The sequence below is a fragment of the Pseudonaja textilis genome, chromosome 3, assembly GCF_049901715.1.
Source record: "Pseudonaja textilis isolate UNSWEBS1 chromosome 3, rPseTex1.2, whole genome shotgun sequence".
NCBI classification, from domain to species: Eukaryota; Metazoa; Chordata; class Lepidosauria; order Squamata; family Elapidae; genus Pseudonaja; species Pseudonaja textilis.
The window spans coordinates 190,720,806-190,734,344 of record NC_141992.1 but is presented as its reverse complement, the minus strand read 5'-3'; the positions used below and the strand labels follow the sequence as shown (position 1 = coordinate 190,734,344).

General features: G+C 42.0%; 1 protein-coding gene across 1 annotated transcript in view; it reads right to left on the bottom strand.

The window, feature by feature from the left end:
* Positions 1 to 13,539, bottom strand: part of TG (thyroglobulin) — a 160,486-nt gene that overhangs the window by 73,136 nt on the left and 73,811 nt on the right. The window contains exons 35-37 of the mRNA XM_087930406.1: positions 11,425 to 11,478; positions 3,460 to 3,594; positions 1,454 to 1,618 (exon numbers count right to left, since the gene is read on the bottom strand). Coding sequence (XP_087786532.1) covers positions 1,454 to 1,618; positions 3,460 to 3,594; positions 11,425 to 11,478 — 354 coding nt within the window. The remainder of the gene's footprint in view (positions 1 to 1,453; positions 1,619 to 3,459; positions 3,595 to 11,424; positions 11,479 to 13,539) is intronic.

The window sequence follows — 13,539 nt, the reverse complement described above, 5'->3', positions numbered from 1 at the left end:
AGGAGGCAACTAGACTTTCTGCTTTTTCTTTGAAGACATTTCGCTTCTCATCCAAGAAGCTTCTTCAGCTCTGACTGGATGGTGGGGAATGGAAGGGTTTATATTCCTTGCAGACAGCTGGTCATTTGCATTCTTTTAGAGAGTCATTGAGGCCACCTGGAGGTTTATTTGTGTCATCAGGGTCACCTGAGTGGTGCACATGGGTGAGGAGCCTTCTTGGAACTGTTGAAAGGATTGTGTTGTAGATTGGAGACAATGATGTCGTATCCCAACCCTCTCTGTTGAGATAGGGCTGTTCAATTTTGACATCAATGGCCTCTTTGACCCCTCTTTCAAACCAGCAATCCTCTGTCCAAAATGTGGACTTGGTTGCTCCAAAAGACTGGCCTTTGTCTTTTAAATGCAAATGGACTGCTGAATCTAGTCCTGATGAGTTTGTTCTCCTTACTCACTAAAAGGATGCAAATGACCAGCTGTCTGCAAGGAGTATAAAACTTTCCATTCCCCACCTGCCAGTCAGAGGTGAAGAAGTCTCTTGGATGAGAAGCGAAACATCTTCAAAGAAAAAAACAGAAAGTCCAGTTGCCTCTTGAAAAAGCATTTTTGAGACAACCGTGACCTGGATGACTATGAATCTCCATAGACTATCACTTGGCACTGCTACATCTATCCAGTGGTGTGATTCAAATAATTTAACAACAGGTTCTCTGCCCTAATGACCGACTGAGTGGGCGTGGCCCTGGTGGGCATGGCAAAGGCCAGTGTGACAGGCAACACTTGGGTTCCTGCACCCCCTGGGAGCAAAAACAGGCCATGGGGGGAGGGAGGAGGCACGCCGCACCCCTCCGCACCCCATTTTGAGCCTAGTAGTCCTCCCTGCACTTATCTGGGATCCAAAACGGGGCATGTGGGAATTTCTGGAGGGAGCAGGGAAGGAAGGTGTGGGGCCAGCCAGCAATTTAACAACCAGTATGGCCAAAGTGGTGCAAACTGATTGAATCCCACCACTGCTGTCTTCTGGTCCTTGTCTATTACTTCAATGTCTGGTTGCTTGGCCAGCGCCTGCCTGTCTGCCTGTCTGGACCTGGAAATCCAATAGGGTCTTGGCCCTCTTATATTCTGCTATCTTGTATGGAATCTCCCATCTGGACTTGGTTGGGTCTAGCCCATACATTGTGCAGATACTCCCGACAGGTCATCATCTACTTCGTTGTGCTCTTCAGAGCATGCGGTTCCTGCCTTCACCTGTGGTTTTCATCTATGCCTTTGATTGGGGGCAGCTTTATACCGTATTCACTTTTAGTCTTCTCTTCTTAACCAAACTTGGCACTGTTCAACGGCTATAAGATCTACTGCCATGCCGGTTTATTTCCACTGTGTCTCCTGATTTTGTGCTTCAGAGAAAGCAAAGATTAGCCAATCAAGTCTCCTTAATCTTTTGCCATGTACGCACCTTGCTTTCGATAGATGTAAGTAGCCGGCTCCTTGAGCAAAATACGACAGCGGTGGCCTTGAAGACTCAGGGTACAAGTCTGTGTTTCTGGGTAGAACACGCATCGTGCTGCCGATGGCAACATTTCAAGAGTGGCCAGTAGGCACAGACTGTCCTTTGAACAAACTGTGAAGAAAGAAATGTCCAACTGTGAATTGCATAGGCCGATAAAACAAAGAACAGGTGAAAACTGGCATTTTGGAGATCAAAATGGAAAACATAATCCAAAATGGACCAAACAAGGCCAATTCTCAGATGGCTACAGTGATGATATTTTGAAGGCCATTTCAAGAAGTGGTTTAATGTTCACCAAAAGAAACAAATAGAATCTATCTACTGTCCAATAGAGTAATGAAAGCCACCATTTCTTTGCAGTTGCTTTCAGTTGTGTTATTCTGGATACTCCACATCCTAAAGGTAAAGGTTTCCCTTGCACATACGTGCTAGTCGTTTCCAGTGCTAGGGGGCGGTGCTCATCTCCGTTACAAAGCCGAAGAGCCAGCGCTGTCCGAAGATGTCTCCGTGGTCATCTGGCTGGCATGACATCACGGAACGCTGTTCCCTTCCCACCAAAATGGTCCCTATTTTTCTACTTGCATTTTTTTATAGGCTTTTGAACTGCTAGGTTGGCAGAAGCTGGGACAAGTAGCCTCACTCCATTGCCCGGTGCTAGGAATTCGAACCGCTGAACTGCCGACCTTTCGATCAACAAGCTCAGCGTCTTAGCCACTGAGCCACTATGTCCCTTATCCTAGGACACACCCCGTATCCTAGGACTTTCTAAATATCATATGAAAAGAAGGGACTTTTATTACAAATGATGCAGCTTTGTATATAATAATGTAAGACAGTTTTTTTTTCCAACTTGATGCAACTCCAGATATAAAGAGACCAGGAATTCTGAGAGTTGCAATCTGAACACATATAAACAGAGAGAAAAAAAAATCACTGCAGGATATACTTCTTAGTACTAATTATTATCACTGCTTAATGGTGAAGTTAGGCCTGTTTTTAAAGAAATCAAGTAGTTTCCCTTTATGTTGTGACAACCTGGTTGAGTGAACCTAGGAAGAGGAGGAGGAGGAGGAGGAGGAGGAGGGAGGAGGAGGAGGAAAAGGAGGAGGAGGGAGAATTTTCCAATCAAATTTCATATCATCTGTTTTATAAATATTACAAGTCTTACCCTCCAAGAGGCAGGAAATGGGATCACATTATGAGTCTGCTTTTGGGTTGTTAATATCTGAGTTAAGCTCGAAACATACGTAGCGCCTTTGAAAGACCAGCCCTGAAAAGCTGAATCTAGAAGTGAAGTTCTAAATATCTGCTCTTGCCATACAGATACCATCCTCCAGACAGCAATTTGCATCAGATAGAAAGAAGCTATTTCATTCCTGCACAGGGCTTCCAGACATAGCTAAATAAATTTGTTTTTGTTTTCTTTTGCTTATACCCCTTTAAAGCTGGGATAAACTTCAAAAAGGCATCTAATGTGGAAATATAAGCCATGTGCTTAAGTTATCAGCCTCCAGTTTCAAATGGCTTTCTTAGAAGTTAGTAATTAAAAAAGATTTCAGTAACTCCCTTTAAGTCTGTCCTGATTCAACCCTACTTCTACTTCCACGTTTTGTTTAAAAACTGGCATATTAATTCCAGTTAGTCAATTCACAGTGTAATTAATACAACTTGCATTTAAGAAGTCTTAGAGACAGTTTGGTGTGTGATAAAGATGCCAAACTAGAAACTAGGAGTTCTAGTTCCACCTTAGAAACCTGGGTAACCATGGGCCAGTCACTTTCCCTCAACCCAGCAAAGAAGTCAATGTCAAACCACTTCTGAAATCTGAGAGAAGGAAGGAGGGAAGAAGGGAGGGAGGGGGGAAGGAAGGAAGGAAGGAAGGAAGGAAGGAAGGAAGGAAGGAAGGAAGGAAGGAAGGAAGGACCATCATTTTGAAAAACAGGCCATCTTACCTGAGAGACAAAAATCTCGGATGGCAGCAAACTCACTGGAAGGATCCCTGCTGATCTGGATGACATCATATTTAGAAATGGAAGGATCAAGAATAGTGGAGGTCCTGTCCAAACGTTGCCATTTGTCCAAGGTCACTAAAAACCAAAACACAGAAATTCAACAGAAGTCTTGAGAACCGTAATTTATATGTGTTGGAATACAACATGAAATAATGGATCAGAGGACCCACATAATCAGTGGGACACGTGAGTCACAACTAAGTAAAATCATAGGATTCTGTTGTCAAGAAATATGTGTGAATGTTCTACTGAAGGTTATAACTATAGTTATAATTAATTAATCTCTTTAATGGTCTGTAACCTCCCTGAGTTCTCATCCTTTTATTCAATCCTTTTCATTTAATGACCCGTATAATCCCTTGCGGGATGGAGTCTGGGAAACTAGATGGAGATAACAGAGTGTTTTAATGGCCGGATGCCCTTCCTGTTGCCAATGCGGAGTTTTATTCGGTAGATATATTCTCAGTGTGCCCAGAGAGAGAAGAATCTGCCTCTTCCTAGGATCAAGCTCACAGCCTCCTGATTGTGGGGCGAGAACTCCACCTCTGGGCCACCGCACCACTCCTCAAATTCTGCCCACATAGAGGTATTTCAAGACAGACAGTCCTCAACTTATAAACCATTCATTTAGTGATCATTTGAAGTTACAATGGCACTGAAGAAAGTGACGTTTTTCACACTAATGACCGTTGCAGCATCCCCATGGTCATGTGATCAAAATTCAAACACTCGGCAACTGACTCATGTTTATGACGGTTGCAGTGTCCCGCGATCATGTGAATTGCCTTTTGTGACCTCATAAGCAAAGCTAAGGAGGAAGCCACATTTGTTTAATAACTGTGTTACTCACTTAACAATTGCAGTGATTCACTTAACGTCTGTAGCAAGAAAGGTCATAACATGGGGCAAAATTCACTTAACAATTGTCTTGTTTAGCAATAGAAATTCTGAGCTCCATTGTGGTCATAAGTCAAGGACCATCTGCAATCTGGTCTACCAAGATATGGAACTTCTCCTGCCTTTGAGAAATGGTTAAGAGACTTTCTCATTCTGCTAGAAGTAGTTTAGAACAGGGGTCTTCAAACTTGACAGCGTTAAGACCTATGGAGTTCAACTCCCAGAATTCCTCCTCCCAGTCATGTTAACTCAGGAAATAACCATGAGGGGAGTTGAAGTCCACAAGTCTTAAACTTGCCAAGTTCGAAGACCCTTGGTTTAGAAGAACTGCCCATCCAATCTCTTTGACTTCAGGTTTGGTAGAACATTTCAAAAAAAGGCTGCTTCCTCCTGCTGTAGGCATGATTTCAAACAAACTAAATCATGGTTAACATCAGATCCAATCTACTGTCTTCCCCGGAATGTACTTAAAATTGAACAACCCCCTTGGTTTTATTTCTCACTGCATATTTGTTTTTCAAAAGCCAACACTTTAATAGTTGGATTTAAAAACAAAAACAGAAGAGGGGTTTTACAGACTCTCCGCGGTTTTGTTTTCTGTTTTTGCCATAAAAACAACAACAGAAGTGGAGCCTTTCCAGGGACAGGAATTTAAGAAAAACAGTTTAAACAATAATTATACATCAATTTTCTGCAGTCTGAGTTGCCAGTTCCAACAGAGTGGAAGTTATTTGTCTAGCTCCAGACTCAAATCTGAAAATGACTACTTATACTCTTAAAAAAGAAAAAAGAAAAGGCAGACATCTTTTGTTTTGGATCCAATGTAAGCCAAAGATGTCTAAACTATCTTGCTGATTTTAAAGGAAATTTGGTTTCGGATAATAGATCACTCACAGTCACTTATGCTGACACCATCAGCATACTAGGGATTTATATATCCTTATTTATTTAAATAAATAAAACCCTGGCTGCTCTTTAGAAGGCCAGATTCTGAAGATGAAACTCAAAGACTTTGGCCACCGAATGAGAAGGAAGGACTCCCTGGAGAAGAGCCTAATGCTGGGAACGATTGAGGGCAAAAGAAGAAGAAGGGGACGGCAGAGAAGGAGGGGGATGGATGGAGTCACTTGAAGCAGTAAACGAAAGCTTGAATGGACTCCAGAAGATGGTAGAGGATAGGAAGGCCTGGAGGAACGTTGTCCATGGGGTCGCGATGGGTTGGACACCACTTCACAACTAACAACAACAACAACTATTTATTTATTGATAGATTGATAGATTGATAGATCGATAGATTGATAGATCGATAGATCGATAGATTGATAGATCGATAGATCGATAGATCGATAGATTGATAGATTGATAAATTCTTAGTAAGGCCACGCCAGGAATACTGCATCCACTTTTGGTTACCACAATACTAAAAAAGATGTTGGGACTTTGGAAAAATTTCAGAGAAGAGCAGCTAGGATGATTAAAGGCCTGGAGACCAAACTATATGAAGAATGGTTGCAGGAACTAGGTTTGGCTAGTCTAGAGAAAAGAAGGAACTAGGGGTGGCATACTGTATGTTGTTGTGGCTTGTAGAAGAGACCTACGGCTCCACCAATAGGTCTCAGTTCTCAAATCAATGGTAATTGCAACCACAAAATTGTTGCACACTATGATCTAAAGATGGTTCTCCACCTTTGTAGATATTCTCAGTCAACCAGGTCATGGTTGTCCCAAAGGTGTTGTTGTTTTTTTAGGAGGCAACTGGACTTTCTTGTTTTTTCTTTGAAGATGTTTCGCTTCTCATCCAAGAAGCTTCTTCAGCTCTGACTGGATGGTGGGGAACAGAAGGATTTCTATTCCTTGCAGACAGCTGGTCATTTGCATCTTTTTAGAAGGTCATTGAAGCACTTGGAGGTTTATCTGTGTCCTCAGGGTCACCTGAGTAGTGCTCCTGGTTCCTGTAAGCTGCAATTTTTTTCCTCTGGAAATCCATTCTTTTTTTCCACACCGTTCCAAGAGTGTTCATCCCAAACTGCATAGATAAAAGTCTGTAGAGATTCTCAGTCATCCAGGTCATGGTTTTCCCCAAAGTGCATTTTCAGGAGGCAACTGGAACTACCCAGGAGACTCCGAGGACACAGATAAACCTCCAAGTGCTTCAACGACCCTCTAAAAGGATGCAAATGACCAGCTGTCTGCAAGGAATACAAATCCTTCCATTCCCCCACTTTCCTGTCAGAACTGAAGAAGCTTCTTGGATGAGAAGCGAAATGTCTTCAAAAGGAAAAAATAAAACAAGAAAATCCAGTTGCCACCTGAAAAAAAAAAAGAAAGAATGCATCTTTAGGTTCTCCACCTTTGTATAAAATGTTGAGTTTCATACAGTAACTAAGCAACTCCGTTGAAGCAGATGCATGGATTATTTTTCCCTAGTAAAGTTCCCTTCTTTCAGCCAGACCACAGCTGGGTCATCCCAGTGTCACTTGGATCAATTTTTTTCATTGCCTAATTATAACTCTCTGCATCCAACTCCTCCTGAACCTTTTATTGTTAAATTACAGGATCTTCGTAAAAAGAACATCTGGAAAGCTAAATATTTTTACGAAGGACAGGAAGGAGAGAAGGATGGCTGTTGGGGCGAAATGAGAAGAATGTCTGCGATAGAAATTTGACAAGCGAGTGTCGCTCGAAATATAAGCTAAAACCCAGCCTAATGCAAAGCTAAACACAACCTGGATTATCGCCCTGACTCCTCTGATACCGCCCCTTGATGCTGAAAGAAACACTGTAGGTTTGTGCTTGTATGCACACACAACACAGCAAACACCAAGCTCACCAAAGCTGTCAGGCAGATAAGCAAAAGAAAAAAAAAATTGTATAAATTGTATAAAAATACTATTCTGACCCAGAATAGTAAGGAATGGACTTACTTCTTTGATGTTTGTGGATCATAATCTGTAAAGACCATACCGGACTGTTTTGTATTGGCAATAGATTGACTATGAGGGTAAAGATTCATTCTCTGAGCTTGTGGATTGGTGTCCACACGTTTCATTACTAGGCTAAATAACATCTCCAGTGGCTAAGTAACATCTTAAGTAACCAACCCACAAGCTCGGAGAATGAACTTTTACCCTCATCCTACACCCAAACTACAGATATTTGCCACTATTGCAAAGATTTAACTTTTATCTCAATTGCAGAAATAAGATTCTATAAACTAAATCAAATATGTGCAAAGTGTCCCAGCTCCATCATAACATTCTGTTCTTCTTAAATATTTAGTTCTTATACATACTGGTAGTCCTTGACTTACAACAACAATTGGGATGGGAACTTCCACCAATGAGCAAAGCAGTTTTTCAACGAGTCGCCTAAATTTCATGACTTTTTCTTTTTTGCTGCGGTCATTAAGTGAAACATAGAGTTGTTAAGCCAATCTGGTTTCCCTCCCACCCATTGACTTTGCTTGTCAGAAGCCAGATGGGAAAGTCACAAACTGGCAAACGGGTGACTCTGGGACACTGCAAAGGTCATAAGTACATGCCAGTTGCCCAGCTTCTCAATTTTGATCACATGGCCATGGAAACACTGCGGTGGTCATAACAGCAATAGCAACAGCACTTAGACTTAGGTCTGTCTTGGGACCAGGTTATCTGAGGACTGTCCCTTGCCAGTCATTTGTACCCAACCCAACCAGAGCGGGGAGGAAATGAATGTTGCAGGTCCCATCCCCTAGGGAGGTACAATTTTATTATTTTATATTAGTTTTATTGTTTTATATATGAGGTTTTTATATTCATGTAAGCCATCTTGAGTCACCATGTGTGAATAGACAGCAATATAAATTTCCTAAAATACATACATGCATACATACATACATACATACATACGTACATACATACGTACATACATACATACATACATACGTACATACATACATACATACCGCTTCACGGCGTTTTATAGACTTTCCTAAGCAGTTTACGGAGTCAGCATATGGCCCCCTCAACCATCTGGGTCCTCATTTTACCCACCTCTGAAGGAGGGAAGGCTGAGTCAACCTTGAGCCTGGTGAGATTCGATCTGCCAAATTTCAGGCACCCGACAGTGAGCAGAAGTAGGCTGCAGTACTGCATTCTAACCACTGCGCCACCACAACTCATAAGTAAAAGGACTGGTTGCAAGTCACTATTTTTAGTACTGTTGTAATTTTGAATGGCCATTAAACAAATGGTCATAAGTCAACGGTTACCTGCACCTAAACTAGACCTCTGAGTAACCAGGTAGTTTTTCTTTTGTGATCCCACTGTGGACAGTGATATATCTCCCTTGGTGTCTACTGTATTTCACTAGATTTTCCATTTTAAAAAAAAGTGAAAAGCTAACATGCTGCTAAATGCATAGTGTCCGAAGGACTAACTTCAGACGCTGTATTTACTCTTTGTCATTCTTCCAAGCCACAGGCATCTTAAACAACTTAAAAGTGCTGGGTGGCTGGAACTCAGTGCATTTTTAAAGAACGGTGTCCATCTGTCTCTAAAAAAGACACGGTGAAGTTGGGATGGTGGACAGAATTCTGAGAAATTAAAGGGAAAAGTAGAAAGCAACATCCGGGTTTTCCTTCTGGTAAATGAAAACTCGAAAGAACTTCAACTTCTGCAAAGGTGTCCATCAAGCCAAAAAGATGGGATGTCTTCAGACAGAATTTTAAGAAACTTAAATAGATCAGAAATCCATATTCTTGCCCATCGCCTGATGGAGATAGGAATATCAGCCTGGCATCTTCTAGCTGAGCCAGCACTAAACTTCTAATGTTGACTAGAACTTTTGGAAGTTGAAGATCTGAAGGACTTTGGAGATTCTCAGTCATTCAGGTCATGGTTGTCCCAAAGGTGTTTTTTCAAGAGACAACTGGACTTTCTGTTTTTTTTCTTTGAAAACGTTTCACTTCTCATCCAAGAAGCTTCTTCCGCTCTGACTGGATGGTGGGGAATGGAAAGATTTGCAAGGAATATAAAATCCTTCCATTCCCCACCATCCAGCCAAAACTGAAGAAGCTTCTTGGTTGAAAAGCAAAACGTCTTCAAAGAAAAAACAAGAAAGTCCAGTTGCCTTCTGAAAAAGCACCTTTGGAACAAAATCTGAAGGAGTATCACTTTTGGAGGACACTGCTGTATAAGATGATTTGCAAACTGCTATATCTGTCAAGATGAGACATCCGATACAATCCTCTATGGGGCCTACACAGAAAATTATTCCGCTGAATTTTGTGGATTTTGATCCAGGAATTCATCTCTGGAATTTACATTCTAGGTGGTGTTTCTCAACCTAGTCAGATCGTGTGGACTTCAACTCCCACAATCTTCAAATTGCCAAAGTTGAGGAACTCTGCCACAGGGACAAAGAACTGAACTGAAATATCGTCTGCTTTTCCATTTCATCTGGCATTGCCATGCAAAACAGAAACAGAAATGAGATTGCTACTGTTCATCACATTTTTTAAAAAGGAGGGGAAAAAAATCAAGAAAAGGCGGCATTTTTTCTTCTATCTCACCCAAAACAACTAGCTTTTAGGGATCTAACTGTAGACTAACAAAGGATTTTCCTTGGAGAAATCCTAGTAGGTTGTATTTATTTTCCTGAACCTGTTACAAGCAAGTATTTCAGCCCGTCTTGCTGGAGACGAGAGAACACTGTATGACAATATGTACCACTTTCCTGAAATCCTTGGTGGGTAATAACTATAATCAGACCTTGGCACTTTCCTCTACCCACCAAGCTGTCATTTGAAAGAAAGAAGAAACCAGCCAACGTTGAAATGAAAGCACACCACATGTTTATCTGGATTGTTAAAATAGGTGGCTTCTAAATAGGGCTCAAGCCTTCCCCCTTCCAAATCAGTAGTTTCAAACCACAGCAATCCCATAATAAATCTCCACTGCTCCACATTCCATGGTCCATTTGAGATGGTAGACCTGAGGAACTTCCGCAGTATGAATTTCAAAGATGCAATTATTGCTAATTGGAATGTTTTCCCAGCTGATCCAAAGGTGCGTTTTTTTTTCAAGAGGCAACTGGACTTTCTGGTTTTTCTTTGAAGATGTTTCACTTCTCATGCAAGAAGCTTCTTCAGCTCTGGTGGGGAATGGAAGAATTTATACTCCTTGCAGACAGCCGGTCATTTGCATCCTTTTAGTGAGTCATTGAGACCACCTGGAGGTTTATCTGTGTCCTCAGGGTCACCTGAGTAGTGAAACTAAGTAGTTTCAACAGTTCCAAGAAGGCTCCACACCCATTTGCACTACTGAGGACACAGATAAACTTCCAGGTAGCCTCAATGACTCTCTAAAAGAATGCAAATGACCAGCATGCAGTCAGAGCTGAAGAAGCTTCTTGGGTGAGAAGTAAAATGTCTTCAAAAGACCCCAGAAAGTCCAGTTGCCTCTTGAAAAAGCACCCTTGGGACAACCATGGCCTGGATGACTGAGTATCTCCACAGACATTTTACTAGTTGAATTTCCAAGTTGCAGAGAAGAGCTGTATTAGATCTACAGGTAGTCCTACCTAGGACCATTCATTGAGGACCGCTGGAAGTTACCTCAGTGCTGATAAAAGTTAGTTATGATCAGTCCTTCCACTTACAATCTTCACAGATCCTCACAATTACAGGATCGTGATTCTGGTGCTTAGCAACTGGTGTATATTTATGACCCGTGATCACCATTTGTGACTTTCCCAGCCAGCTTCCAACAAACAAAGTCAAGGGAAAGGGCCAGTCTCCCTTAACGACTGCATGATTCAGATAACAACTGCAATGATTTGTTTAACGACTAGGGTGAAAGAAGTCATAAAATCAGGTGTGACTCGCTTAATGACCACATCGCTTAGCTATGGAAGTTCCAATCCCAATTGTGGTCATCAGTCAAGGACTTTCTGTACTTGTCCTTCTCCTGGTTCCCAGGAACCTGTAGCTCAGTTATCTTCCATGGACTCAAGATATGTTTTCCTTACCGTTTTCTTGATTTTCTGGTAAAGGAATGGGTGGACACACACGGGGCACAATTGCTATGGAAAGAAGAAAAAGAGGGACCATTTTCATTAACAGAAACAAGGATTCATGGAACACTTAAAAGAACAGAGGAGAATCAAGCATGGTTAGAAAGGCAAAATCAAGATGGCAGCCACAATGGTGGTGATGGAACCTCTTGTCTGTTGGTTTTTGTTTTTTTAATGTGTGTCACATACATGCCCTGTGGAGATCCCAGGAATGCATGTTATCTTGCCACAGGATATAAAGAAAGGTGTTAAGTGAAGAAAATTAGGAAGACAGACAGTTCAAATGAATATATAGGTTTATCAGGGGTGAGATTCTACCAGTTCGCACCTATTCGCTAGAACTGGTCATTAACATTCTAAGAAGTTCAGAGAACTGGTTGTTAGAAGAAATGACTGGCCTAATCCTGTAAGGAAAGCAGGAAGGAAACATTCTGGTGTTGCTTACAGAAACTGCCTCTCCATTAACCCTTATTACATTCTTGGCAGGACTAGACTTCCTGTCTCTGGAATTTTTTTCCCCTCCTTTGCTGGTAGTTTGCTTGTGTGGAATGACCATTCAAAGTTACAATGGCACCGGAAAAGAAAATGACCATTTTTCACACTTACGACTGTTGCAGCATCCCCACAGTCATAAGAGGCCAGGCGAGAAGATGCATGCCTCGATGTGAATGATATTGAGTTGGCCACACCCAACCAATAACATGACCACCAAGCCACGTCCACCCAGTCACATGACCACCAAGCAACACCCAGCAACTAAGCCATGCCCACAGAACCAATTGTTAAAAAATTTGAATCCCACCCCTGAGGTTTATGGCAAACTTAAGCTCTCTACAAGAACCTGAACTACTAACAGTCAAAGCGAATGGGCAGCAGATAAGAGTCAATGGAATTCAAGATGGGCTGGACTTTGATTTTGTTTAGGCCTAAAGGGATTTGATGATGATGCGTTTGACCCCTCCCTCGGTCTCAGTCTGGTCCTCTCCTACAAAAGGATATTGAGAGAGACTCTACCATAATGTCTAAGAAAGCTACACTTTTGGGGGAGTGAGGCAAGAAGAGGAATAATCAATCACCAAAGCCAGGTATGTAGAGCCGTGGTGGTGCAGTGGTTAGAGTGCAGTACTGCAGGCTACTTCTGCTGACTGCTGGCTGATTGCCATTTGGCAGTTCGAATCTCACCAGGCTCAAGGTTGACTCAGCCTTCCATCTTTCCAAGTCAGTAAAATGAGAACCCAGATTGTTGTGGGGGAATATTCTGACTCTGTAAACAGCTTAGAGAGGGCTATAAAGCACTGTGAGGCAGTATATAAGTCTAAGTGCTATTGCTATGTTGCGGGTCCCATCTATTAGTTATATACATCTGGCGGGACTATGAAAAGGAGACTTCTCAGTGGTGGCTCCTTCTCTATGGAACATCATTCCCACAGAAGTTTAATTGAACTTCACCTTCTTATTTCTCCAAAAGGCCATGCAAACATGGTTTTGTCAGTGGGACCCCAAAGGGAGACGGGGACCATCAAGTGGTTGGCTCGATTGTGTTGTTGCTGCCAGGGCAGGAGGGATTTGATTGTTATATTGTGGGTTTCTAATGTTGTCATCTGCCCAGCATCACCTGTGTGTGAGTTGGGCGGCTCTATCGATTTGTTTAATAAATAAAATAAATAATAAAGCTCAGTAATCCAAGACTTCATCAATATCTCCATTTTGCTGGAGTCAACAGGCTGTATCTAATGTCCCATCTAGTTATCTGCTGCAGTTTGTGTACATTTGCAGTAGATCAGCCTATACAAAGCTGACCTACAGACTGGAAACCAGTCCTATATCTATCAGCCCTTTGAGGTAGACCGGACTAAGAAACCAATTCCATGTAGTTGAGAGCTACTTTTACTGTAACTACTCATAGAAACAAAACCTTGCCAGTCTGAATGCCCCACTCTCCTTCTTTCCTGTGAATTAGGGGAGGAGGAGGAGTGGTGCGGTGGCCTAGAGATGGCACTCTTGCCTCACAATCAGGAGACTGTGAGTTCGATCCTAGGTAGAGGCAGATATTTCTCTCTCTGGGCACAA